At 32.5% G+C, this 27,211-nt stretch overlaps 2 protein-coding genes across 5 annotated transcripts in view; one reads left to right on the forward strand and one right to left on the reverse strand.

The window, feature by feature from the left end:
- Window positions 1–2,355, reverse strand: part of LOC148620825 (telomerase protein component 1-like) — a 62,047-nt gene extending 59,692 nt beyond the window's left edge. For all 4 annotated transcript variants that reach the window (XR_015920963.1, XM_088574649.1, XM_088574652.1 and 1 more), the window contains exon 1: window positions 2,220–2,355. The gene's annotated coding sequence lies outside the window, so the exon portion shown is untranslated. The remainder of the gene's footprint in view (window positions 1–2,219) is intronic.
- Window positions 2,356–2,560: 205 nt separating this feature from the next.
- On the forward strand, window positions 2,561–26,677 carry LOC148620826 (mini-chromosome maintenance complex-binding protein-like). Its single transcript, XM_088574656.1, has 15 exons — window positions 2,561–2,732; window positions 7,483–7,556; window positions 9,357–9,539; window positions 9,946–10,047; window positions 12,009–12,189; window positions 12,760–12,833; window positions 13,176–13,273; window positions 14,404–14,573; window positions 14,964–15,087; window positions 15,981–16,098; window positions 16,535–16,700; window positions 17,146–17,279; window positions 21,594–21,758; window positions 25,913–26,001; window positions 26,402–26,677. Exons 1-15 carry the CDS (start codon window positions 2,672–2,674, stop codon window positions 26,508–26,510), a joined length of 1,848 nt encoding a protein of 615 aa, XP_088430782.1. The 5' UTR covers window positions 2,561–2,671; the 3' UTR covers window positions 26,511–26,677.
- The last annotated feature ends 534 nt before the right edge of the window (window positions 26,678–27,211 follow it).

Below are 27,211 nucleotides of genomic sequence, written 5' to 3' on the forward strand. Positions count from 1 at the left end.
TTTGAAATTCTAATAAAAATTTTCAAAATCAGACCAAAAATAAGAAACTAAATTTTTCGGGGTATGACCCCTTTGACCCCTTAAAACTTGAAAACAATAAAAGATTTCTTAAATTTGATCAGAATTTGCAGGCAGGGATTTTCATCAGAAATCCATTTTTTTTTGGGAAATTGGACAAAAAATAAGAAAGTCTATTTTTTTTAGGTTTGGCCCCTTTGACCCCTTATACCTTGAAAACGCTCTAGAAAGCATCAAATATCAATATAAAAAAAACAACCATTATACATGGGTTTTAATAAAAGACCTTTTTTTAATCCTTTTAGGCCACTTAATCTAAAATGGTAAGGGCAACAAACTTAAAATTAAATAGTAACCTTACTATAGTAGTTAGAAAAATCGTATTTAATTCCATTACAAATAGTCAAACACAACTAAAGTTATAGCACAAAAACAAAGTGTCTATGGACCAAGATAACAACGATACATATAGGATGACAACAACAGTGTCATACCAATATACAATTTTCAGTAATACATTTGTAATACAATTAAATAGACAAATTTATTTCCTTCCTGATTATTTTTCAAGTCTTGACATTAAATAAATAAATAACAATTTGAAAAATTAGGTAGGTGAATGCCACCTCCCCTTCCCCTAGATTCACCTATGAAAATATACCTAGTAATGAAGAGAGAATAATAAATGTAAGTCCACAAAAACTATTACACTGAACCTTTCTTACTTATATAAATGTGTTAGTTACTCAGCAAGTAGTAGAAATAAAAAGAAATCATTAAATTTTTCACCACATGCATGTACATGAATAACAAGAATAGTTATGGTGTAGATGTCAAAGAGACAACAACCCCATCGGGATGAAAATGTTAGCCAAAGACCACCCATTAGTCTTCATTGAAAGATGAGGAAACAATCGTACCACAGGGCAGGCTACACCTGGCCCCATTACATCATTATACACAGTTACAGGGAAAGAGTATACTCAAGTAACATAAAAATAAACAAAAGGTGAAAAGAAAACAAGACATACATGTACAGATGCCAGAAATTTCTGACTTTGGACAGTCACAAAAATGTGTTTGTGTGTGTGTAGGGGGGAGGGTTAAAGTTATAGTGTGATCACAACCCTCTCCCTTTAAAATCTGGTCACTGTGGAAAACATACCACACAATTAAATGCACTATAAAATCAATACAAAAAGGTCTGAGTCCCTTGTTATAATGGAAATTAAAAAAAATTAATATAAATTACACAAAGGTCTACTGACTAGTATAAAATAAAATAATTCTGTTAAAAATCAATAAAAAGTATTGAAAAACTTATTTCATTTTCCTACTGTTGTTTTCATGCCGATTCGTCCCCTAGTGGATCCATCACAAGTCGATCTGTCCCCAAGTTAATGGACCCCCTATTTAAAAGTCAATCTGTCCCCAACCATTAAACTCGATGCATTATGAATTCATACAATTAAAGTATCAAATCTTAAATTGTACAATATAAATGAATATATTATAGTTCATAAACCATTATTAGTATTAAACCTATAATTATTAAATTACAATATTAAAAGTAATTAGCCAATTTAAGATTTTTATTTTTATCATTAAAGGGTTATTACATGTTATTACATTTTCCTTTTACTTGTTTTTAATCACAATTTTTACAAGTTCAATGCAGCATCCAAGTCTACCCCAACATAATGGACATCAAACAGTTACTCTGTAAGAAAAATTTCATTCCTTTTTAAATATTAAAAGAGAATGGAAAACTCCACGTTTCAAATATGCAATGCAATATCCATGACCATAGTCAAAAATAAAATTGTCTGTAAATAACAAGTTTCAGTATTCTATATGACACTAAATTTTATGCACAAAAATTTATACGATATAATTATTAGAGGGGACCTAATCCCTTTAGTGATTCGGCGCTGAGATATTTTTTGTTTAGACCACCATCGATAGTATTAGTAGTCAAAACAAAAAAATATCTCCAGTACCGAATCCCAAAAGGGATAAGTCTAGAGGGGACCGATCTACTTGAGGACGGAAAAACATGGGGGATGGATCGACTTGGGGCTGGAGAAGTATGGGGAGGGATCATCTGCTACCCCCATCGTTCAGAGAATTCCATAAATTTGTACTGTAAAAGATTACATTGAGGCTTCCATTCAATTTCAGTCTAAAAAATAAATTCTTACCTCTTTGTTTTGTAAAATTACAAACTTAGTATACTTATGCACCAATATTCATCGCTGCAATGACATGAAAAAAAAAGTATATAGGTTATTTCACAACTATTTCAACAACTTCTCGGAATGCTGAGAAGACACTTTTTATACAATTAGAGCCAAACAACGGTAGAAAAAGGTTGTACCAGTTTGTTTGGATTTTGTAAAATTCGGTACATTGCTGGAATAGAATTACGGCTATACAATTTTTGTGACCTTTTAACCAAAAATGTCCTAAATTTCGACTTATTTTTTTTTAATTTGTTTATAAAATTAATGCAAAAATATATGATTATGATGCCATGAAAAATGTTAAAATAATATTTTTGGAACGATTCCAGTGCGCACTCAGTAATTTAGGCAAATTAATATTTCCCGCCGTTTGATACTGTGGTAATTTGGATAATCAAACCATCTGTAAAATGCCAGGAATTGGAGAAGACTGGGTAAATAACCCACTCGGTATAATACAGAAAATAATTGGTATGCAAACTGTCATATATCCATCGTTTAGTTATTTTTATTTCCAAAGTTTCAAGTAAAAATACTCAAAGCGATAAGACTCCTGCAATGTTTCCGTTCGTACTACTACAAGGTAAGAGGTTGGAATTCCATTCCTCCGTACCCCAGCCTCTCCCGAGCACCATATTGCATACCGCCTGTTCCAACGTTCTTTGAGATAGGGCAGAATTATAGCAAAATACCATTTAAAACATTTTATAGTTTCTTTACCCTAACATGGGAGAAGGTGGCTAAACTGAAGAAAAACAAATGACCTATCTGATGAGAAAATCCAGCAATCCTGGAAATCCTTCGTACAAACAGTTTAAATGAACTTCACTTTCTGTTTTCAGTACTTTGAATGGGTTCATCCAGTTAATAAAATTACAGATTTCAATTTGTGAAACAGAAATATTATTCCTTACTTGCGTGGCTCGGGATACAGCCAAATTATATCCTGTTTCTGCAGAGTTACCTCCCGTAAGAGCAGGTATAATTTCGAAGTCTCTCTAATCGATGTTCGGATTCGGGTGCAGAAAAAAGAGGGAACTCGAATGAAAACAGAATCCCCAGAAGACAAACACAAAGGTGTTTCTAAAATTTACAGAGTGTTTCATTTTGTTGGTAGGTTACATAAGGATGATTTTCATTTGTATCCCGGGTAAAGAAAATTTATGGCAGGGTCAGTGGAACAAGAAATTCCCTTTTGACTTTCGAGATTTTCTATAGTATCGTCAATGTCGAATGGAAAACCTTACAAGTTCCGAATAGATACCTGCTACAAAGGGAGATAAATGTTGACAAAATGTCCGCAAGTCGGAAGTAAACAATAAAATACAGATCAGTCTTCGGATTTCAACACGTTTTACATCGGAAATTCGGTAAGGGAAACTGAGACTTACAAACCCTATTCAAATGCTATTGTGACCTGGTTTTAAACATACTTTCGGTTTTACCAGAAATGATCTGTATTGTGGCGGAATTACTGATTTTGTTAATTTTGGAGAAAAAATGTTTTAGGGTCGGTCAGGAAACCTGAAACAGACTTTTTTTTTTTGGCCTAATATAAAACCCAACATATACTAGTATTTCTTTTTATTCATTTGTAGTTTGTATATCTCTGTTACCTCTCACCTAAAATGAAACTATAAAGTGTATACAAATCTGAGGTTATCTTGTTTGTTGGTTGAATCTTTCCTGTTATGTAAAATGACCCCTTATAATACTGCCATACTGGCCCCCTGTATCCTGAAAGTGACCCCCTCCTGTTATGCAATTTTCTGAAATGAACACTGGGTTTTTGATCCTTCAGGATGAAAGTGCCTTATGTCACCGTCTATCACTGGAACTTCCCTATTATTTCTGAACACTAGACAAAAACATAGTCCAAATGTAGTTCCTTTTATATCACTCAATACTTCTTTTATAACAGGTAAATATGTTTCCTACAATTTATCTGCTCAATAATATTATTTATGCAAATAAAATTAAGATCTAGCAGGGTTCTCCCCAGGATTTTCAGATAGCGCTGTATTCAGCGCATGACACGACGTCAATATGTCTCCTGTCGAAACCATGGATCTGGAAATGGTCCAAAATGGTGGTCATTGACAGACAAATTTTGCAAATGACTGATGACCATTTTTCAATATTGGACATAAAAAATTGTCAACCTTTATAAATTACAGTCTGTGTGGTTTTATTAGCATATAAACATCCTGCCTACCAGTCTCCTAATTGTTTATTGAAAATTAATTGACAGGTGTGTGTCAATTTTAGCCAATGTGAAGCCACCTGACAGTGATTTACCTGCAACTGATTAGTTGATTGCATAATTGAATAAGCAGTACACGTGCAGAACCATTGCGTATATGAATTAATTGAAGTAACTCATTGAAGTAACTCTGAGAATCTTCTTATATTTATTAGTTGATTAATTAAGAAAAAGATTGACAAGTTCATCATTTTCTCGCCAATCTTTCAGAGGTACTGAAAGCACATGGAACTGAAACTATGAATCAGTCATAATTTGTAATTATTAATTCATCAATTGAATATCGTTTTAACACAGAAGTCAACAGACAATTTAAATCAATATACAAAATGAGTTTTCGATTTTCTTGAACAAATAATACACATTTTTTTCATCACTCGGAAGTTTTCGGCTGCCTGTGTGGTGAAAAAGTCCGAGAGATATGATGTTTTGTTTACATGTTAGAACGTCCACGTATGGTCGAAAAACCGAAGTCGTTCACTTGTTCTGATATTTTGTAAAAGACAGAGTATGTGATGACATAACACATTTCTAATATTTATTTTAAAATAACTACATACAAACGTTTTTTAAGTTAATTTTCGGACAAAAACATCTGCTGAAATTTGATAAAATGTCCGGCATGGGCAGTCAAAATTTCCGGACTCTTGGTCGAAAAGTGCCACTTTGTAATAAATGTATTATATATAGATTGATCAGTGTATAAAAAATGTATTTTTGTACATTGCTGTTTTATGTTTACATGAATTATTTGTAGGTAAATATTTCACCCTTTTTTCTTCTTTTGCAGTAATTAGAACTTTAATACCATTTTTTTATTTTCCTTTTTTAAATTAACAGAAAAATTTATGATATTCGATCAAATTATGATAAGTAATTCTTCATAAGTATTTCCTCTAATTCATACACACCCAGTGTTCTTCAAATTTTTGCTGACAGCAGACCCATGGAAATTACAATTTTTCATTTGTTATGGGGCCTCAATGGCTCATTTGACTGTGATATTCATTTGATTAAGAGCAATCTCTATTAAACTCTTTTTCTAGTCTTAGTAACTTTCAATATATCTATATATTTAGAATATTATCTAATCAGGTTCATGTAAAAGACTACTCTGGTCTTAATATACATGTTTCCAAAAATTATTAGGAAGTAGTGTGGAGTTGACCTAGTTATACCAGGAAAAGATAAAAATCTTATTCTTGTTATTTAAGTATGGCACACTAGTTGTTTTTGTTTTGTTTTTAAATATTACGGTTATATGTAGTTTATTCATGACAAAAACCCATATCATGATTTACAAAACAAAACAAAAATTTCCCCACACCTGTTGTACTATTTTTATACTTTGAGGATTTTACGATCTATTTCTTAACTAATTTTCCTGCCAAAAAACGTGCTCTTGATACACAACAACATAGCAATGTAAACAAAAGACGGCCATTTCTTTCTTCTTTTCAAAGTGTTTTGGAAGTATCTGATGGAATAAATATTGTTTGGGAATTTAATAGTTCTTTTATAAAGTAAATCAGCTTCTTAATGTTGAAAACATCATGTGATCGTGCAATTATTCAACTTTGCATTTATAAATAGCCACATGCTTTTCGCCAGGGTTGATTGAATTTTTACCATAGTCAGTTTTGATTGGTTCAGTATTAATATCTGATATATTAATATCTGATTGACACCTTCTTTAAAATTAATTTGTGGCCAGGTGGTGTGACTGATAAAGAATATTGTCGGCAGTGTCATAGGCTTCAGACACCTTTGCAGTCACGTGGTGATCAACTGACCATAGCATGTTTACTACTGCTAATTACCTTGTAGGATGCCGTAAATGACATCAGGGCACACATGTTTCCTGTCATAATTGATTTTTAATCCTCAAATTTAAGTTTATAGCACAGCGCTGGTAACAAGATAGCACAATACCGATCTCGATAGCGCTGTAAAGCACAGCACTTTAAGGGCCTGGGGAGAACACTGATGTAGTCTTCATATAAAGTCAATATTTGAGGGATTCTTGTTTGGCCTTTAGAGATGTTTAGTAATAAATTTACATTTAGGGTATTTATTTCTTGCAGTAATGTGTCTGGAAGGACAAAATTTGTTTATTTTTTTTTTCGTTTTAACACACATATAAGTCAAATTATCCATTCTACATGTATCATTAATATTTTACGATTTTTATACACAGGAAGTGAAGAGTAGTGATTTCAACCAAGTAAAAGTGTCTAGATTTTGAAAATCTGGTGTTAAGGAAATTATTTTCTTAAACTGATATTGGTTTTATTTAAGTATAATTGTTATGTAGGATAAATACTCTGTTAATATAGCTTTTCAATGTAAATGCACATTAACTTATGGATAGACATAAAATTGGGAAAAAAGGTGAAATGGAACAAAAATTTGTAATTGTGTGTGGAGTTGGATCAGCAGTATAGGTTGATTTTCAGTTTATACATATTAAAAAAGACAGTTCTTCATAGTATTTTAAATGCAGTTTATGATCACAATTTTATTTAACATCATATAATCTTTGATATTTTGTCAATGCTACAAATTTTACAAGAATCAATAACTGCCAGTGCCATCAGCACTATGATTATGAAAGGGGTATGATACCTGCCATCTCAATATGTTGACAGGTCAAGGCCAATTGATACCTCTGTTTCCTGTTAACAGACCGACTCATCCTGACAAACAACATCAAGTTCCACCAAACAACTCGACAGTTTACAGATGGTAGTCAGGTTTTGGTTTCCATAAAAACCAGGTGGAAAAATAGTCTGTAATAAGATGTTTTTGTTGAAATTGTTTTCTATGAAATTTGGGAAAAAAATTAGTGAATAATTCTTTTTGCCCTGTCCATCTGTCCGTTACTCTAAGATTACTGCACCAGATTTCATTGTTAGAAGAGTATATACATGTAATATACCTTTATATAACTTGTTTCAGACAAACAACAAAATGTGAAGGAAGTGAAGGATTACTTCAGTGGTAAAATTCAGGGTGACAAGGTGTTAGACTGGGTAAGTATGTATTTCACTTGTAGGCATTTTCTTTAACCCCTCCTCCCCCTTCCACATGAAGTGGCAAGGTATTATGTGATACCCTTGAAAATGTGCGTCCTTCAATGTTTCCAGGTAATGACTTGAGAATGAATTGTTTTTTAAGTAGCTGTCTTTGTAAGAATCATGCAAAATCTGAAAAATGTGATGCACCCAAAAAAAGGCTACATATTTTTATTTTTGTAATTTAGTTGTTTTATGGGTCTATACCATGAAATATGTAATTATTCATTAAAATCTGCCTGCTCTTAGGAGATAATCAACATTGAAAATCCAACAGATTCTATTGTATTTGAGTGTCATTTACAGAGTTATCTCCCTTTATTTTGAAATCTACAGTGCATTCTATATAATTTTTATCTCTATGAACACGGGTTATATGAAAACTGAATGTTAATTTCTGTTTACTATGGCAATTCAAACAAAATATCAAAGATAAAAATATGTAGGCTTTTTACCCATGAATCACATTCTGGAGTACTACTTAATACTTTGCATGGTGGCAAAGTTCAATTTCAGCAATATCTTAAATTTAGTTTTCAAAGAGTAATCAAGGGAACCAAGGTTATAACGTTATCAAAAGAATGTAATTCAGGGACAAAGACCTGACATGGAAAACAGACATACACAACAAAGAACGTACAGTAACTAAAATCATACATACAAAGTAACAAAAGCAAATGAGCAGCTCAGACTCCAATAAAAACTGGGAGCATGGACCAGGTGCACCGGTAGGGTAAGCATCCTCTGCTTTCCTAGAAACACCCGCCGAGTTGCTCATAAAAAGTCAAGTCCAGGGCAGACAATCGAGGAAAGGAAAACTATGACCCGTTGAATAAATCAGTTTTCATGGTGCAGATGGATACACCATAACGATCCACGAGTTCATGATGACGACCATAGAACTTCTGTAGTGATGATTTCAATCTTGTAGCAACATAACTCTGTTTCAGAAGCCTATTTGTAGAGTTCTAGTGCGATACAAAAAGTCTGCGTAGTTTCGGCAAGCTCTGGCATAACGTATGAGTTGTGATATGAACACTCCATACGCAGGTGCTGAAGGGATGTTGCCACAGATAAAAGTTAGGATACTTTTGAACATTTTGCCATCCCCCCTTTTTACCAAATCATGGTGGGGTATCACTAATGTTCCATTAATGCCTTATTTTTATTCAGACTATTTGTAGACTGATTTATAAGATATTTCTTATGCTGACTCTTAGACTAATAATAAACCCTTTGGTAAAAAACTGTTAGTTTTTACAGGAAAATGTTGCACCTATCTTGCGGAAATACCAAGTCTGGTCACAAAATTAGAAACAATTTGCACATTTACTGAGAATTGATCAGATTTGTCAAGCTTCATGTAGTACAATGTATCTTACATGTACATGTATACGCTAATGTCAAACTGAATTTCAATTTCTGTACTTGTCTAAATGGAGTCACTTTTTTCCTTTATGACTCAACTGTGTTGCTTGTCTCCACTTAAGTAAAAAAAATGGAGACAAAACTGAAATGTTATTGAACTGCCAGAATCAATAAATATATTTTGAGTTGTAGACAGAAGATATAAACTACACACATATTTTTACAAATAAGTTTGATGTAGACACTGACTAAACTTGCTCCTTTTTTTCTACATATTGATAGTTGTGTACCTTCTCTTTGGGAACTAAATAGTTATGTAGCAAACATTTAGAACCTGACCACATTCTACTGAGCTATAATGTATTGGATTGTAGTTTTACATGATTTCAGATTCCAAGTTTAAATGACTCTCCAGTACATACCATGAAACCTAATTCATTGGTGAGGTTTCGGTGTATGGTTCAGGATATTTATGATCCAGAATTCTACCTTGGATTCTACAAAGTGAAAGATTTAGAAACATCAACTGAGTCCATGAAATGTGGAATGTATAAAGACATTGCTGACTGTTTGGTAAATTTTGTAAGATCCTCAGGTCACAACCTATTTCAAGACTATTTCTAGATGGAAAATTTCTTATTTTACTGATGAAATGATCCAAGTACTATAAGCGTGAAATTTTCGGGACAGTAATGAGTTTTATTTTTAATATTTAAAGGGCCAAGATCTGAATATTTTCTTCAAACAACGTGATAATACAATTTGATGAAACATTATGAATTTAAAACTGTACCAAAGCTGTTCGATAGCAGAAACCACGAAAAATAGAGGGTGTAAATATTTCCTGGTTTACAGTAATACCTTTAATAACAAACATTAGTGAGTAAATTGTCTTCCAAGTTCTCAGCTTTTTTTTTTACCAAAAATTTCAAGCATTATTGTGTCACATAAAGAGTTTATTAATGTATGTTTGTTTCAGAAATCACAACAAATTGATGTAGAATCCAATGATAACGTTACGATGGACAGACAAACCATGTATTGCATTCCTATACCAGCAGAGACTGCCTGGGTGAAAGAGGTAAACTTCGTTTGTTACTATACCCCATGCCTGTGGAAGGTATGAGGGGTTTCATGAATTTTTTTCCAATACAGATACCTTTTCTGTTTAGAAGGTACTTTTCATCATTTTCTTTTATAAAACTATATGTAATTTTAAAATTTTGAGGTACCTTTCAGTAGCTTAGAAGGGTAAAAGTATCTGGTATCGCCTCTTGATGAAAAGCCTGAGGTATTTAGTGATAGTGCTGACAGGCTGTCTGTTTATCAGTGAATCATCTTTGGAAACTTTGTTTTGTATGATAACTTCAAATTTGAATGTTAATTGTTGATCTTTATAACAAGGTTCCAAACTACAAAAGGGAGATTGGTATTGATTTTAGGGGTTGTGACCCAACAGTTTGAATAAGGGGCCAATATCAAGCATTTCATGGAATTAAACTATTAGGGTTTGTAAAAGCATACAAATGTCTTATATGGATATGTAAGACATTTGTCAGTACTATATTTTCCAGACTATAAGTCGATGTGGAGTATAAGTTGAATTCAGCAGATAAGTCGAGGGTCAGACATGTGCAATTAATATAATATGTGTCAGCGAAGATAGAGTTGAGTGGTTTGTTTTCAACAGCATATTATTCCAGCAATGTTACTAAGTATAAGATTTCTGAATTATATAAATATCTGTGTTTCTGTACTTCGTCCGCGAGTTCCATATTTTTATTGAATGGCGTGTCATGTCTCTGAAGCCATAGATCATCTGCAGTACAAAATTGTAAACATGTCAAACATGGGCAGCCATGTGTGAAATAAGCGGAAAATTCGTTTGATGAATTGGTCATAACTACGTGTGGTAATTGTAAACAATATTACCTTGTATTACGAAGTACAATAAAATATAATTGTTACCTGCAAAGTTGGTTGCAATTAGCCATATAGATAACACCTTAATTGAATTATAATTTGTGCCAGGTGTGAATGTGTTACGACGTACCATAAATGGGTATAAATTTGCATATGAAAGGACCGATAACTCCAAAACACTGGATAATGTTTTCCAAGTTGAAAAAAAAAGGGTTTTGTTAAGTATCGTCTGGAGTTATTATAAACATCATCGTATTCATTCATCAAGGATAGTGGCAATGATCATTAATATTCAAATTCAATCACCAGTTTGACTGTTTAAGTGACAGCTTTCTTCAATTGCAGTTTACCAAAAATTTTGAATTAAAGCAATCAAGAGTGAACTAAACAAATCTAATGAAATGCATTGTTGATGAACATTTTTCTTGAGACATCCTTAGATAAGTCAAGTGGAAGATATGTTGAGGCTGACACGTTGCTGAAAAAATATTGACTTGTAGTCCGGAAAGTATAGTATATCCTTTTTTCTGTGTTTTATTCTATAAAGTAGTCAATTTTGTGGATTACACGCAAAACTTATAAAATTATGGAATGAAGACTGAAAAAGGGCCAGATAAAATTATGGAATGGAGACTGAAAAAGGGTCAGAAACAAGCATTTTACTGATGTTTGGATTATAACTTATAAATTATTGGTTCTCAGTGAAATTTTCCACACTAAGGAAAGCAGGAATCAGGGGCTACAATCAAGCATTTTCATGATGTCTAGACATAAAGTGAATTAGCTATCGGAAATTGTATTACAAGATGCCATGCCTCAAAAGGAGAACTGGGAAGGACTTTGGGGGCTGCAACTTCAATCTTTTAGGAATAAGAGGCCAAAAAGGGGGATCAAGCATTTTCAAGATATCCAGATAATAACATGACTATGAGTGAATGGCAGTTGAACCTCAAGGTGTCATTTCAGAAAAGAAAGGCCAGGATTGATTTTGGAGATTGTGGGCATAAAGGGCCAAAAACTTCGTCAGCTTGAAAGTTGTCCCAACTGTTCATGGTTCAACCTCTAGAGTTCTTCCAAGCTGCACCCTATAAAGTATTTTATTCATTTATATTCATGCAGACTTATGCTGACAAGGCTGGAGTCAAAGTTCAAGCCTCTACATCTCAAATTCCTCTCAGAAATAAGCGCTCACTTGATGAAGAATCTGAAGATGTTGCAATGGAAACATCAGAACCACCTGTCACTAGCCAATATGAGCCAAATTTAGAATCAAAGAGAACAAGAACAGACAATCAATCTGGTATGCCTTATCAAAGCTGTTGCTCATATGATTTCTCTTTGCCTGCATCACCAGTAGTCACTGTAGGTCCTGTATCCTCTTTATTCTCTTCTCCCTCATGCAAGGGGTACCTTCTTTGTGTAGTCTGTAACTCAAAAAGTATTCTACCAATTTTATTCATACTTTGCACGGTGTTTGTATACTTACTGAAGATGTGTGCCTCCATAATATTTCTTTCATTTTTAGCATGTTGAACTTAGCCATTTTTCACCAGCATATGCTTTCATTAGTACATTACTTAAGGAAATTTGTAATCGACACTGTTTATATGTTAGTTTTTATTTACATATTGAAGATACATGTGTGGTGACCTGTAGAAATTGAATTGTTAGTTGCTTGACTTTTGGTGGATGACACTCATTGGCTATCTTACCACACCTACTTTAATATACAAATTAATTAAAGTTGGTCTCATTTCATTTGAATAAATTGAATTTCAAAGTACACTTTGTTTACTATGATGCAACTAACAATTAAGAATGAAATGTTCAGTCCATATTAAAGCACCAAATCCATCCATTGTACTTCTAGGTTCTTCAGCATCTGTTGGACATGATCTGAATTTCCCTCTGAAAGATGAGAAGGGTACAGCTTGTTTAGTTAAGGTAAGTTAAGAAGAAATGTTTCACATAATCAATATCCTGGTAAAGTAAAGTAATCCTTAGCCATTTTTGTTAAATATTGCACCAGTGGTAAGAACACTGTAGGGCCACTTTGTTTTGAGGATTCCAAGTGAGCATATTTTGATTCATAAATATCCCTTATTTATAAAAGCATTTTAAGGTATGTACATCCTAATTTTAAAAGCAAAATATTGTATTTACATGTTCCGTGTGTTTTTGTTTGGCTCTACATAAAAAATGCTAAGCTTATTGCTTATCATGTGTGTTGTTAAATTTCATTTGTTGAAACATGTCTAGGTGAACGTAATGGATTATATTTTTCAGATCTATGATGATATTGACCAATTTAAAGTGAATGACATGGTAGAGTTCATTGGAGTCCTGTCAGTTGATCCCGTGTTAGCTCAATTTAACCAGGAAAAGTAATAATCTTTCATAAACATATTGTAACACCCCCTCTCAAAGAGTGGGTGATATATTGTATTACCTGTTCGTTCTGCCATCTTTCCTGATTTTGTCACAATTACCTTGGCTCCTAAACGATGAATTGATTTCAAATTTGGTCTATGGCCTCATATAGCTAGAACATACGATGTAAGTAATTAACATCCAAATGCGCTTATCTGTACTGACGTAGTTCGAGCAATAGATGTAAGTAATTTTGGTTGCTGTCCAATATCAACTTTCTTTTACAAGTGGGGTTATACCTAGCTAGACAATGTGTATAACTAAACATTTAATTTGGGACAAAAAGATTTGTTTCTACAATGCGACATTGAAATGATTCACAAGTCTTGATACATACTTAGATTTGCATTATTATTATGACTTTAATATCAGTCCATTAACAGACCATCCATCATTACTAAGTACCTGGTTAACACCTTCATTTTGTATCAGAATTTGTTGTGGAGCCCTTTTAAGCACTAAAACTTTTATATTAGTATAGTTACATCTATCAACAAGTTAATAAATTACTGTGAAAGTCTTTATTAGTTGATACCAATTTTCATGTTTAAGGGAAAAGTTATTAGTTCGTACTTACTGAATTCGTGGATTTGACAACTGTATCGTACAAATGAATGGGAAATTTCCTTGTCATAGGGTTTGTAAGTCTCGTCCTAGTTTCAGTTTCCCTTCCGGAATTTTAGATGTAGAACGTATCGAAATCCGAAGACTGTTCTGCATTTTATTGCGGGAAATTGAAACTTTGTATCACAATGCAAAATCGTCTATTTATGCTTTTCTTTACGTCTTTATCCAGTAGAACAAGATATTTGTCATTTTTTATCAGTATTTTTCCACAAAGAGATATTTTGCTTTTAACATTGAACTCACTGCTATGTTAATGACGAATCTCTATGCATTTGAATGGGAGATGAGGACCCATTCTCATGAAATCAACGAGTCTCGTGACGAGACTTACATACCCTATTGGGAACCAATTTCATGGTTTCCTAAACCCACGAACATTGGAACCCCACCTACTTTAATACTTACACAGTAATAGATTTTACTACAAAAGTTGCTTTTGTTTTTACTTTCTTTTTAGTGAACAAGAAGAGTTTGGAATCGAAGGATATCAACCACCAATTGAGGAACTCAATGCTCATGCCCCACCACCTTCTTTGGTACCAAGACTGCATGCTGTGTTGTGTCATAAACTCTCTCACAATAATCCAATTGTTTCACAATCAAAAGGCAGTGATGAGTACAGAGCTAGTATGTTGAAGTCAAACTGTCACAATTTATGTTATTCATTTTTTTAATGCTTTTCATTTTGATGAATTCTTTGGAATTTCATTTCTAAGAGTATGAAATATTTTAAAAACTGTAGATACAATGTAGCTTGCATGAAAGTTGGAAGATATTTTTTTTTTTTGTAAGTCCAAATTTGGAGGCTATTCATCCCAATCTTTCATGTACTTTCATGTTTTCTGTTTGTCCCCTTTTTTTTTGGGGGGGGGTCTCATTGTTCGGTAGGTTACTGTTGATGTAAACTTAGTAAGTCATTTCAGTTTTGATAAGATTGAACTGTTTTTACCCTTTTTTTGTTTGTGTTTTTATTTTTTCAAGTAACATAAATTATCATGTATTTTTTTTTCTTTTAAGAATTCTTGGAGTTAGAGCAAGAAATAGAATCTCTAAGAGGTAGAATAATGGAATTGTTAGAACATGTCTGTCTAGGAGACAAGTTATCAGCAGAGTTCTTTCTACTCCATCTTCTGTCATCAGTGTAAGTTCATTTGTAGATCATTATGTGTGAGTCTGTAAGAATCAGGCAGTAGGTGAAACATGGTGTGAAAAAAACTATTATTTTAAAAGTGTAATTTGATTATTTGCATCATCAGAATCCAGGAAAAAGGCAATATTTGCCATATCAGCTTGGTGCATTGTGTTATGATTTCATTGAAATGCACTGAAAATGAACATTTCAAGGGAAGTTAAATCTATCAAAAACCTCATTTTTCTAACATTCAATTGAAGAATTTCTGATCAAAGCCAGTGATGCAGAGATCAAATGATGGTCTTTTCAAATAGAGAAAGTATCCTTGAGTAATATTACATTGTCAGATCAATGGGTTTTTTTACATGCATGTTTCTGATTTTTCCCATTTTGCCTGCAAAAACTTATACTTATTTTTCACTACTGTAACCTTATTGATATTTGGAGTTGCTAATTTTCACAAATTCTGTCAATTGAACATATTTACGGTATCAGTTTTCACTGTTTCTAAAAATTGAGCAGTTCAAAGTGTTAAAAATTCGATAAAAGAACCATTTTTATGTTAAATAGCTAGTATTAATATTTTTTTCAGTAATGGGTGTTAAATGGGAATCATCTTGTCCATTTGTCATTCCATCTTAATTCTATCTCATTTATGACAGCTCTTTTATCTTACATATTTATCATTTTGTAGGTAGCTTCAAAGGGGCTAATGCTGTAAGCATTTTTGATTGCTTTCATTCTATATAATCCTCTTAATAAAATTTTCTGTAAATGATATTGAAAATTTCTTTGCAAAAATCTTTGCTCTCAAATGATGTTACCAAATGTCAATTTCCTGTTAGGTGGAGTGGGGATATTCATTTCACAATAACACATGTAACTCCATGTTTTTCTTGTAGGTATGGCAGAGCAGATGTAATGCCACTAGGAAAGTTTTGTCTTAACTTGAGTCAGTGTCCAACAACACCCAAGTATGGTCAGCTGATTCAGATGTTCATTTCAGGATTACTGTCACAGGTAATTTATGATAACTTGGTAAAATGTGAGATCAAAACTCATCAGTTACTGTTTATCCTTTCAAAGCTTTCACTGTAAATGTATTTGACTGCCACTGCTGCATATTTCTATTTCCATGCTCATAATGTACACCTAATTTTAAGCTTTCATAAGTATATTTGGGGATACAAAAAAGTTCAGGTATGAAAATTATCTATAGATTCCATTTTATGATAATTTTACTTGTATTCGGACTTATATTGTACATTTGCACCCGAGTTCAATGTTTTTTAATCCAGGGGTAAAGTGAAAAGTGCGTGCAATTGGGGACTGTCGAAATGTGTACAGTGTTGCATTGGAAGCCTTAACTACAATTATTTCCTAAGTGATTTTCCTCCTTTTGAATTACACTTCTACATGTAGGTGTATATATTTATATTTGTGTGTATCATTTTAGTCACATCTCCTCCCACTTACCATTGAGAATATGAACACTTTCCGACTTACCCCTGAGAAGGACTACACAGCTAATCGTCTAAAGTCAGGGATGTTACAATTAGCAGAGAGAACTTCACTACTTGTAGATGAGACAGTTCTCCAGCCAGGCCAGTTGGAAGCTAGTGGTAAGATAACTCATTTACGAAAGATATTGTGTCTAGAATATTTGATACCCCAGTTGATTGAGTTAGGTCTTCAACATTTCTCTTTTCAACATGCGTTGTCCACTCACAGGTGTAACAAAATTTCTTACGAGATTTTCTTCAGGTTCAAGATGTTAACTTTAGATTTTTCTGGGCCTTTTGATAAAGCAAAAAAGCTGCTGTATTCAGGATTCAAGAAAACAACCTGGTGATTGGTCTTTAAAATGTAGTCTAGAGAGTTGCTTTTGGTCTGTTGTTGTGTGATTTTAGTTATAATAGTATTATTCAAATGCAACTCTGTATACATAGTAAACTAATAGACTATACATACACCTGAGGGAAAAGAACAAATGTAGATAATATCTTATTAGATGCATCAAATTGTTGAAAAGTAAGTAAAGAAGAAAGTTGGTTTTTTTTATTGCAGGTGTAAAGAACATGACTTCACTTGGCAATTTAATCAGCTGGCAGAAAGTAGAGTATGATTTTAGTTACCATAGACTGGACTTTATGGCCAATGTTGCAGTTCTTATTTTGTCAGAAGCTAAATCAATTTTACCGGTAAGAATCAAAAGAAGAAAGGGCATTTTTTAAGAATTTTTTAGTTTTTTTGCCCTTCAAAAAATCTGGAATATCAGGCTTGACTGTTAGCACAAATCTGGAATATCAGCCTTGACTGTTAGCACAAATCTGGAATATCTGCCTCGACTGTTAGCACAAATCTGGAATATCAGTCTCGACTGTTAAAAAAATAAAAAAAGGGCAATTACTTAAACAAACACTCATTTTGGAGATTTGTCAGTTAAAAAAATCTTGTTAACCATATTTGGTTATTGTAATATTAAAGCTGCATTAGCTGCCAAATTTGTTCAGTTCTGATTTTTCTGATTTTTGCTGATTCAATGAAGTAAGTTTGTAGTAATTCAATTGAAGCTATAAATGTTGATAATACAAATTTTGTGATCAGAGGCTCCGTGTTGGCTTAGACTTATTATTATGGTTTATACTTTAAATAAATTGTGACTTGGATGAAGAGTTATCTCATTGACACTCATACCACATCTTCTTATATCTGTTCAGTGTGTCTGAATTATTATCAAAGCAACTCTTCCACAATTAAACTTTATGAGTTCTTTTGAAACTGAATTTGAACAGTTTTTAAATCACTATGTAGTCATTGCATATTGATGTCAAGAATAACCCATTCCAAAACTTCAAAATGAAAGGGTATGGGCAGTGGAGTGAATGTGGTGGTGACAAAAACACAAAATTATCAAAGAACAGGGCTTTTACTTCTGTTCTTCATCTTAGAAATTGTCAGAGAGTCTACAACAATGGACAAAATTTCCATACCCTTAAACAAGTTAGCCACCAGTGTGCAAATGAGCAGAATTTTCCATATTGATAAACATCAATATTACTTTATACTCTCTTGTTCTTCACCTGCACAGAGTGCATGCAAACTTGAATGATGCTTAAATACAGCAGATTTCCAGCTGAAAGTGCTAGGTATACAAGAAGAGAAGTTTTCTTGAAATCATTGCTCCCCAATAAAACAAATGGATTTTAGGAAACTTCACACAACTATCAAGGCAATCATATGGATACACACAGAAATTTCAACTGGTTAGATGAGATACAAAATAGTTATGGCAATACACCAGCTTCATATACAGTCACTGTTGTACAGTGTGGATCAATACAACGTCTGCATTATCTTCTATTTCTCTTCACATACCAAATATCATTGACCTGTGATCTATAGTGTTGAAAATTTTATATGGACAAATACTCTTACAATTACAAATACCAGAAAGGTAATCCCTATATTCTGGCCTCCTCCGAATTTGCTTAGGCAAGACAAAAATCAAGATTTAGCTGTGCATTGAAAAGAGGATATGTGCATAAAAATGAATGTTAATATATGAAACGATTTAATATACAGATATTTGATGCACAAGTGGGAAAAGCATTAGTCTATACATGAGTATGTGCAACATGCAAGAAATAGGCAAAACCGCAAATATATATGTTTTTTAATCAGTGTCTTAGCTAGGCAAATTGGAGGGGCGCAGCGCCCCGCCCCTCATCCATATTACCCCCTTAGTGCCCATTTATAATTATCTGAAGATTACACTTTTGTTAATAAATTACCCCAAGCCAATTAAGAAGTGTCACCTTCATTTACCACATCCTGTCATAATTAACCCTCTGGTATACCTCAGATAATTATTGGTGATCAATCAGCTGATCAGGGTTGTCGGATGAGGATCATTGACAAGTAGAAATTGGATCCAGATTGGATCTTTCAGCATTTCATGGACAGTCAATCATTGGTTAATAATTATTTTCTTTCTTACAATTAATTTTAAAAATATTTTCAAGTTGACAGGTCTATAATTGCATGTTGCATATGTTTGTTTATCGGTATTCAATATGTCGGTGATCTCTGTCAGTTCAATTCTTTTCAAAATTTTCTATTTCTTCAACAGTACAAGTAATTTTTCGAAAGTTGTAATTACATTAGAGAAAATAATATGATTTTGAAATTAAATTGGAGCAATATTGAAAATTTGTTACATTTCATTCAACATTTTACCACATAGTAAGTCATAAATGTTAAGAATCACTTGCCCTTAATCTCCGTTATGGTGTGATAGTATACTGCTTTGAATTCTCCAAAAGTAATGTTAATTTTTGTCTACACATCATTCTTGTATTATTTAAAAAGAATACAAACATACCAGAAAAGTTGAAAAAAACATGCTACATGTTAAAGTGCACTCTTTTGTGCACCCTCTATTTTCAAATCCTAGCTAGAACACTGATAATGTGTAAATGGAATGAAGCATTCATGAAATCATGCAATGTCTTGCTATTATCTGTATGAAATAAATGTATGTCACATGCAGCTGAAATATATAAAAAATTAAAGAATCACCATGGGAATACTGTTAAAGAATATATATGAATTTTAATATACAGATAAATAAAAGGAAACGGTAAAAGCGCTAGTCTATACATGAATATGTGCAACATGCAAGTGATAGGCAAAACTACAGAATATGTATAAATGAAATGAAGCATTCATGAAATCGTGCTATGTCTTGCTATTATCTGTATGAAATATGTCACATGCAGCTGAATTATATAAAAAAGTAATGTATCACCATGGGAATACTGTTAAAGAATATATATAAATTTTAATTTGCTTCTGTTGGTGCGTATAAAGCTTGGGTTTTTACCTCTATTGGTGGGTAGGAGTGGAAAAATATCGCTTCTATGGGGGGGTTACCCCAATTTTCAAGTGCCTTCCCCCCATCCCATGTATGTTTTACTGGAACAGCCCTAAGCAAGTGTCTTGTTTACGTTTTATTTAAATCTATTTCTTTATTAGTTTTCAAATAAATAATGACAATTACTGACCATATTTGTGCCACAATATATCACAGTATGAAATTACAAAATGATCCTTGCATTGTATTCCAACTTTTGTCTTTTACAGGTTGAGTCCGTCGGTCTTCCTTGCCGTTGTTTAACCTCGTTTCCTTAAATCAGATTTTTTAAAAATGAATCACCCCTACAGCACATGCGCGAATTAAGGTCACCAGAAGTCACATGAATACGAATTTATCATGGTCATTTTTTTGTCTTGCAAGACGATAAATATATCAACACCTATTTCATGTATCTAATGCATTTTATATGTGGATATCAATTGAAATTAAACAGGAAAAGTACCATTTAGGAGAAATAATTCAAAGTTAAGGCATATTTCAACAGAAACAAAAATTTTTGAAAATGGCAGCTAATGCAGCTTTAAAAGTCATATTTGTTCAAGATGTTTTTTAGTTCAAAAAAAGTATTTTGATGGTGTTCCACTATTTTTAAGCATTCTCAATGTTATACCTCCTTAAACGAATCGCTTTGTCTTTCCCTATATCAAGTTATGACAACTCCTTTTGAACCATTGAATATTTTAAAATTCCTAGGGAAAACCGACTATGTAAGCATTGCAATGTTAACATTGAAACTGAAGACACTTCTTTATACACTGTAATTTATATGAAAACTTAAGACATAAATTTGAAGACATGACTGTATCTAAACTACTTAATCCCTCCTCTAAGGAACATGTCAAATTTATTGGCTCCTTTTTGAAACAGTCATTAGAATTGAGGGTAGAAGAAGCATAACTTTTTTCTTGTTCTACTTTCAATAGTCTCATATTTGAATTTGTCATTATTGTATTTTATTATTATGATTTGTGATTGATTTTGTTGCTGGCTTTTGTTTGTTACAAACATTATTGTGTTTACTCAACAATAAAATATTTTAATTTGAATTGAATGAATTTTGATGAATCTTTAGTAGAAGATTTGGCAACATTAATTGATGTACTTGAAGGAAGCTACTTATTGTCAAATGCTTCATGAGGGTGATAATTCATCTGTAAGTTTTACAATTTTTGTTCTTAGTGTGGCACTGATACTCCTAATTAGTGCAATCGATTTTGAGAAACTTTTGGTGAATAATAAGTAGCAGTAAAAGTTTGGGTGGGATTGATTTCTACAAAAGCTGATAAAATGGGGACTTTATAGTTGTAAATAATTGAGTTAGGCTTGTCACCTAAATTGTGCCTACATTTCTTGACAGATTTCTTTCAAACTTCAGTGAATGGTAAGTAGTAATGGTAGCTTGGATTGAATGTCTATTTGACCACTTTTTTTGTTTAAATGTGGGATACGTGTGGAAGTGTTGTCATGCTCACTGAGGTTCCTTGCTAAAATGGGAGATAATCAAGTAATACATTTTCATATTCTATTTGTGTGAACATATTTAATGTTTTTAAAGTTATTTTAACTATTTTTGCAGAGTGACTGTTTGTTACCCATAAAACCTGAAGTAGTACCTGATGATTTTGTTGCATATTTTAACCTCCTTGAAGCTGGCATGACATCTGAATTAATGACCAAAATCAGAATCTACATCACATTAGCACAGCAGATTGAATACTCTCTTACTGATGAAATGCAAAAGGTATTTGATTGTATTTTATTTAAGTGATGATACATGTATGAGGCAAGGGTATGGAATTTTGAGAGCCCATTTCAGTCATTTTATCAAACTTGAGCAGGTCACTCCAATAAATTTGTATACGCAATTGTGCTGCACATGTACTGACAGTCGCAGGTGGCTGCACATCGCCTAATATTGATGCACACCTGTCCATTAATTTCCAGTAAACAATTAGGAGACTGGTAGACAGGATGTTTATATACTAATAAAACCGTGCTGACTGTAATTTATAAGGGTTGAAAAATTTTTTATATGCGATATTGGAAAGTGGACGTCAGTCAATTGCAAAATTTGTAGGTCTGTGACCAGCATTTTTCTGGGCCCTTGGTATTAAGAATTCAAACCTATGAAATTCATTTATGTTTTTTTTTTTTTAAATTAATGTATATATTAACTCTCGCACATTAAGGGGGAGACTCCCAAAAAAATCAATGAAAAATTCAGGACCTTATGGAAAAAAATGTAAGCTGAATTTTCTGTGACAAATACTAAATAATTGAATATTGCATCAAATATTTGTTATTTTGTAAAAATATCCTTCATGAGACAGTGTCAGTGAGGGGAAGAATCTCAGTCAATTGCAAAATTTGTAGGTCTGTGACCAGCATTTTTCTGGGCCCTTGGTATTAAGAATTCAAACCTATGAAATTCATTTATGTTTTTTTTTTTTTTTTTAAATTAATGTATATCTTAACTCTCCCACATTAAGGGGGAGACTCCCAAAAAAATCAATGAAAAATTCAGAATCTTATGGAAAAAAATGTAAGCTGAATTTTCTGTGACAAATACTAAATAATTGAATATTGCATCAAATATTTGTTATTTTGTAAAAATATCCTTCATGAGACAGTGTCAGTGAGGGGAAGAATCTCCTACATGAATTGTTCCAATGGTAATCATTGATTTAATCCGTAGACAACCTTCCTTTGAAGTTGATAGACATGTACCGGATTATTTGGACTGTAAGTCGATACTTTTTTCCAGCTAAATGTCAGCCTTGACTTATCGTCCACTTCGACTTATGAATTTTTTGTGAAAAAAATGTTCATCTACATTGCATTTCATTAGATTTGTTTATTTCGTTTTTGATTGCTTTCATTCAAAATTTAGGGTAAACTACAATCAATGAAAGCCGTCACTCCAACAGTCAAACCTGCGAATGAACTCGGAAGATCATTGATCAGTGCCATCCTCTATTAATGAATACGATGATGTTAATAAAAACTTTAAAACCGTTAAAATATGTAAACAAACTCTAGAAGATATGTTAACAAAACACTTTTTTACTGGTAAGACATTATCGAGCTTTCCAGAGTTATCGGTCCTTTAATATGCAAATTTATACCCATTTACGGTATGTTGTAACACATTTGTGACACATTCGCACGAGGCTCAAATTATAATCAGTTTAAGTGTTATCTAAATGGGTAATTGCAACCAAATTTAAAGTTAACAGTTTTTTTTTACTGTATTTATTGCTCGTAATTATGACCTATTCATCAAACCAACTTTCACTAATTTCATACCTGTGGTGCCCAAGCATGACATGTTTACAATTTACAATAAAAATAATTTAACTCGCGGACAAAGTACACTTCATCACTTGAACAAAAATACAAATATTAATTTAATTCAGAAATTCTATAAGTAACATTGCTGGAATAATATGCTGTGAAGAGAACAAACCGCTGAACTCAGATCTCTGCTGACACTTATGATATAAATGCACATGTACTTCCCTCTGGAATATGCTGTGAAAAAAAAAACAAAAAAACTGCTAACTCGGATCTCTGCCGACACTTACGATATAAATGCACATGTCCTACCCTCTGGAATATGCTGTGAAAAAAACAAACAAACCGCTGAATTTGGATCTCTGCTGACACTTACGATATAAATGCACATGTGCTACCCTCTGGAATAATATGCTGTGAAAATAACAAACCGCTGAACTCGGATCTCTGCTGACACTTACGTTATAAATGCACGTCCTACCCTCTGGAATATGCTGTGAAAAAGAAAAAAACAAACCGCTTAACTCGGATCTCTGTTGACACTTACGATATAAATGCACATGTCCTACCCTCTGGAATATGCTGAGAGAAAAAAAATTAACCGCTGAACTCTGATCTGCTGACACTTACGATATAAAAAAATGTCCTACCTTCTGGAATAATATGCTGTGAAAATAACAAACCGCTGAACTCGGATCTCTGCTGACACTTACGATATAAATGCACATGTCCTACCCTCTGGAATAATATGCTTAGAAAAAAAAACAAACCGCTGAACTCGGATCTCTGCTGACACTTACGATATAAATGCACGTCTTACCCTCTTGAATAATATGCTGTGAAAAAAAAACGAACCGCTGAACTCTGATCTCTGCTGACACTTACGATATAAATGCACATGTCTTACCCTTGACTTATTTGGCAAATTTGATTTATCTGGGGTTTTTTTTTCGTCAAATTTGGGCAAAATTAGGCAATGCAATTTATCCACCACTTCGACTTATAGTCAGAAAAATATGGTAGTATTTTTTTAATCCAAATATTACCATAGCGATCCTTTATTTTACTGTTTATTATTTACTTCCTATTTTGCCATTGCTGCTAAGTATTTATTGTTCCCTCTAACATCTTCCACAGCAAGTGATTCTTCTATTCATATTTTCTGTTATTAATATACTTCTACCTTTTTATATGACTGCTAAAAGATTTTTCAGTCGTATAATAGTATCACTTTGTTGTCGATGGCGTCCATTGCAAATTTATTTGCAAATAGATTGAAAATATTGTTAAATGATACATTTACTTTATTGAAAACACAAGAAATTCAACCAGGGATCACAAAATAGAAGTTCCTTGGAATATCACTGTGTTGACACTGCATTGTATTCTGTACAATTCTGTGTAAGAATCAGGCAATGAGTGGCTCATCATTTTTCTCAATTTGGTCTTTTTTGCCTCAAATATATTCAAGTACATCTAGAAGACAATTTAAAAGTTATTTAAATTTATCCTGAAGCATTGGTGATGTAGATATTTTTTGACAGCTTATATAAGGAAAAAAAATTTTTGCGATTTTTTCATAGTGCATTTCAACCAAATTTGACCTACAATATATTAAAAAGGCAAACTTTACAAACACTTTGACAGTAATTTCTTGAGGTATAAATACTGTATTTTGATGTGTATTATGCGCACATTTTTACTTAGAAATCATTTCCAAAACATGGGGATGCGGATTATACATCAATACATAAGAACTGACCACGAAATTAAAGATTTCAATACGTGAAAAGACATTGCGTAATGTAAACAAACAAAAGTGAAACGGAAGTGAAATGTTACTGACAAAAATTTTATCCAATCATGAAATACATCTTTAAGTATTAAATTTTTAGTGATATTTTCTTCAAATGACTTAATGATATGTTTCAAAGGTTGTACAATATTTCCTTCTTATAAAGCATGGTTAGAAATTAATATGAAACAACTAAAAACCAAAAAGTAACTAATTCCTGTTTTGTCAAACCCTCCTTATTAAATGCTTTTACAGCTGAAAATGATTATTCTGATACTTATTTTGATTGTTTCTTACAATTTTCTTTCTTAAAAGTATGTTTTTAAATGAAAAATTATGAAATTTGAGTTACACCCAAAACCAGAAATGTCTGATTTTCCCAACTTTTGATTTTGTTTTATAAGCCAGTTCATACCTCCTGTGTCAGTTTTATCATGCTTTGAAATTATAATTATCCAATTTATGTAGCTACTGATGTTTACGTGATGTTTTAGTCTGCATAGAAGTTTCTTTCCTTTACATTTTCATTGGAAATACCGCATCAAGCCAAATAAATTGACCGATAAAGTGCAAAATATCAATTTTTGTGTCTTATGAAATTTTACTGCAACCTAAGTCTAAAAAACTTTTTTTTTCACACATTTAGACCTTTAAAATTGCACTGCACACTATACACACCAAAATACAGTACTTGGATAATGCAATAAAATCTCATGCATTGAATCATAAGGAAACACATAGATTTGGTTACTTGATATTGTTGTGACCAGTTCTCATCTCCATACCATGTTGTCTTTTTCTTTCAGATGATTCAGGAAGATTTTGTAGAAATAAGAAAAGTAGACAACAAAAATATGACAGTGGATGATTTCCACCACCTTTTAGGTTTAGCTAGGTAATTGTATTATGCAGGAATGCAAATTCCTGTGGGGAAAATTATAAAACCATGGCAGTTTTTAATTTGCATGATGTTACAGTACTGGGATATAAGAGTTTTGAAAAGGAAAAGTAACGAAAATATGAGTATAGAATCAGGGTCTTGGGAACATGCGATCAGTTGGACCAAAAATTGACTAAAACAAGAATGGTCAGACCAGGATTAGCCAACTCATTATTAAACTTGTTCTTTGAACTTCAGTTTCTTGGAAGCATTTTACATTTTTATCTTATCATATAATTCTTTAAGTTATATTACTTAATGTATAATAATACATTCCATTTCTGATTTTATTTTTTTTTAATTTCAATAATGTGAAATCAAAAAACATTACATGGAATATTCCTTCATTTTTCAGATTGCTATCAATAAGTTATCTGAAGTCATCACCTACACAGACTTTATGGAGGAGAGCTAAAAACATGGATGCAGAGAGAAAGAAACGCATAAACTTGGTCTCTCAATAAAGACATGAAAAATAAAATAATTAAAAATGTTGTGGCAATGTTATGTGTTGAAACTAGGTATGATATTTTTTTCTTTTTTTTTTTTCTTTTTTGATGGCTTTAGATTTTAACCATGTTTTATAGAAACAAATAATTTCACAAAATCAATAAAATGAGGGAAATGCAAATTTTTTTGTCTAAGATCTCTGCCAACCTGACCCAGGAATATCTGAACTGATTTGGACTCCTTACAGAGTCGCATCTAAAAATCATCCACAAAAATTGAAATAATATTAGAAAGTGTCAAATTTTGGAAAATTTTGAGATTTGCTAATTTGGGACTTCTTATTTTTAATCATTTAAATGTGGTAGTACATACTGAATCATTCATTTAACATTCTAAACAGCGGAAAGAACTCCACATCAAATTTCTAATTTTCAGTCATGCAGGGTAGCCAGATATTTGCGTTGTCATTCCTTGTCCTTTCATATGAAGGTTTAGAATCATATGTAGAGGTACAAGTATAAAAATAAGTATTGTCCCAACTTACGTAAGCGAGCTAATCAATGAAAAAAAAATGTTTTGTAGCTTGTACAACCCCCTCCTAAACTTTTGATGGCAATTAATATGATGTGATAGTTGGGTATCAACAATCAAGATAATTGTTGCTGCATGCTATGAAAAGGGGATAACTTTATTCACCAAAAAATCGTACATGAAA

The sequence above is a fragment of the Perna viridis genome, chromosome 3 (assembly GCF_037379345.1).
Source record: "Perna viridis isolate PV_CMFRI_1.1 ecotype Kerala chromosome 3, ASM3737934v1, whole genome shotgun sequence".
In the NCBI taxonomy this organism is placed as follows: Eukaryota; Metazoa; Mollusca; class Bivalvia; order Mytilida; family Mytilidae; genus Perna; species Perna viridis.

Excerpts from the sequence above, each read along its gene's own strand:
- LOC148620826 (XM_088574656.1), top strand. The coding sequence starts at position 2,672 with ATGCCAGGAATTGGAGAAGACTGGGTAAATAACCCACTCGGTATAATA. Across the intron at positions 12,190-12,759 it reads AAGAACAGACAATCAATCTG|GTTCTTCAGCATCTGTTGGA; the intron begins GTATGCCTTATC and ends TTGTACTTCTAG. Across the intron at positions 26,002-26,401 it reads CACCTTTTAGGTTTAGCTAG|ATTGCTATCAATAAGTTATC; the intron begins GTAATTGTATTA and ends TTCATTTTTCAG.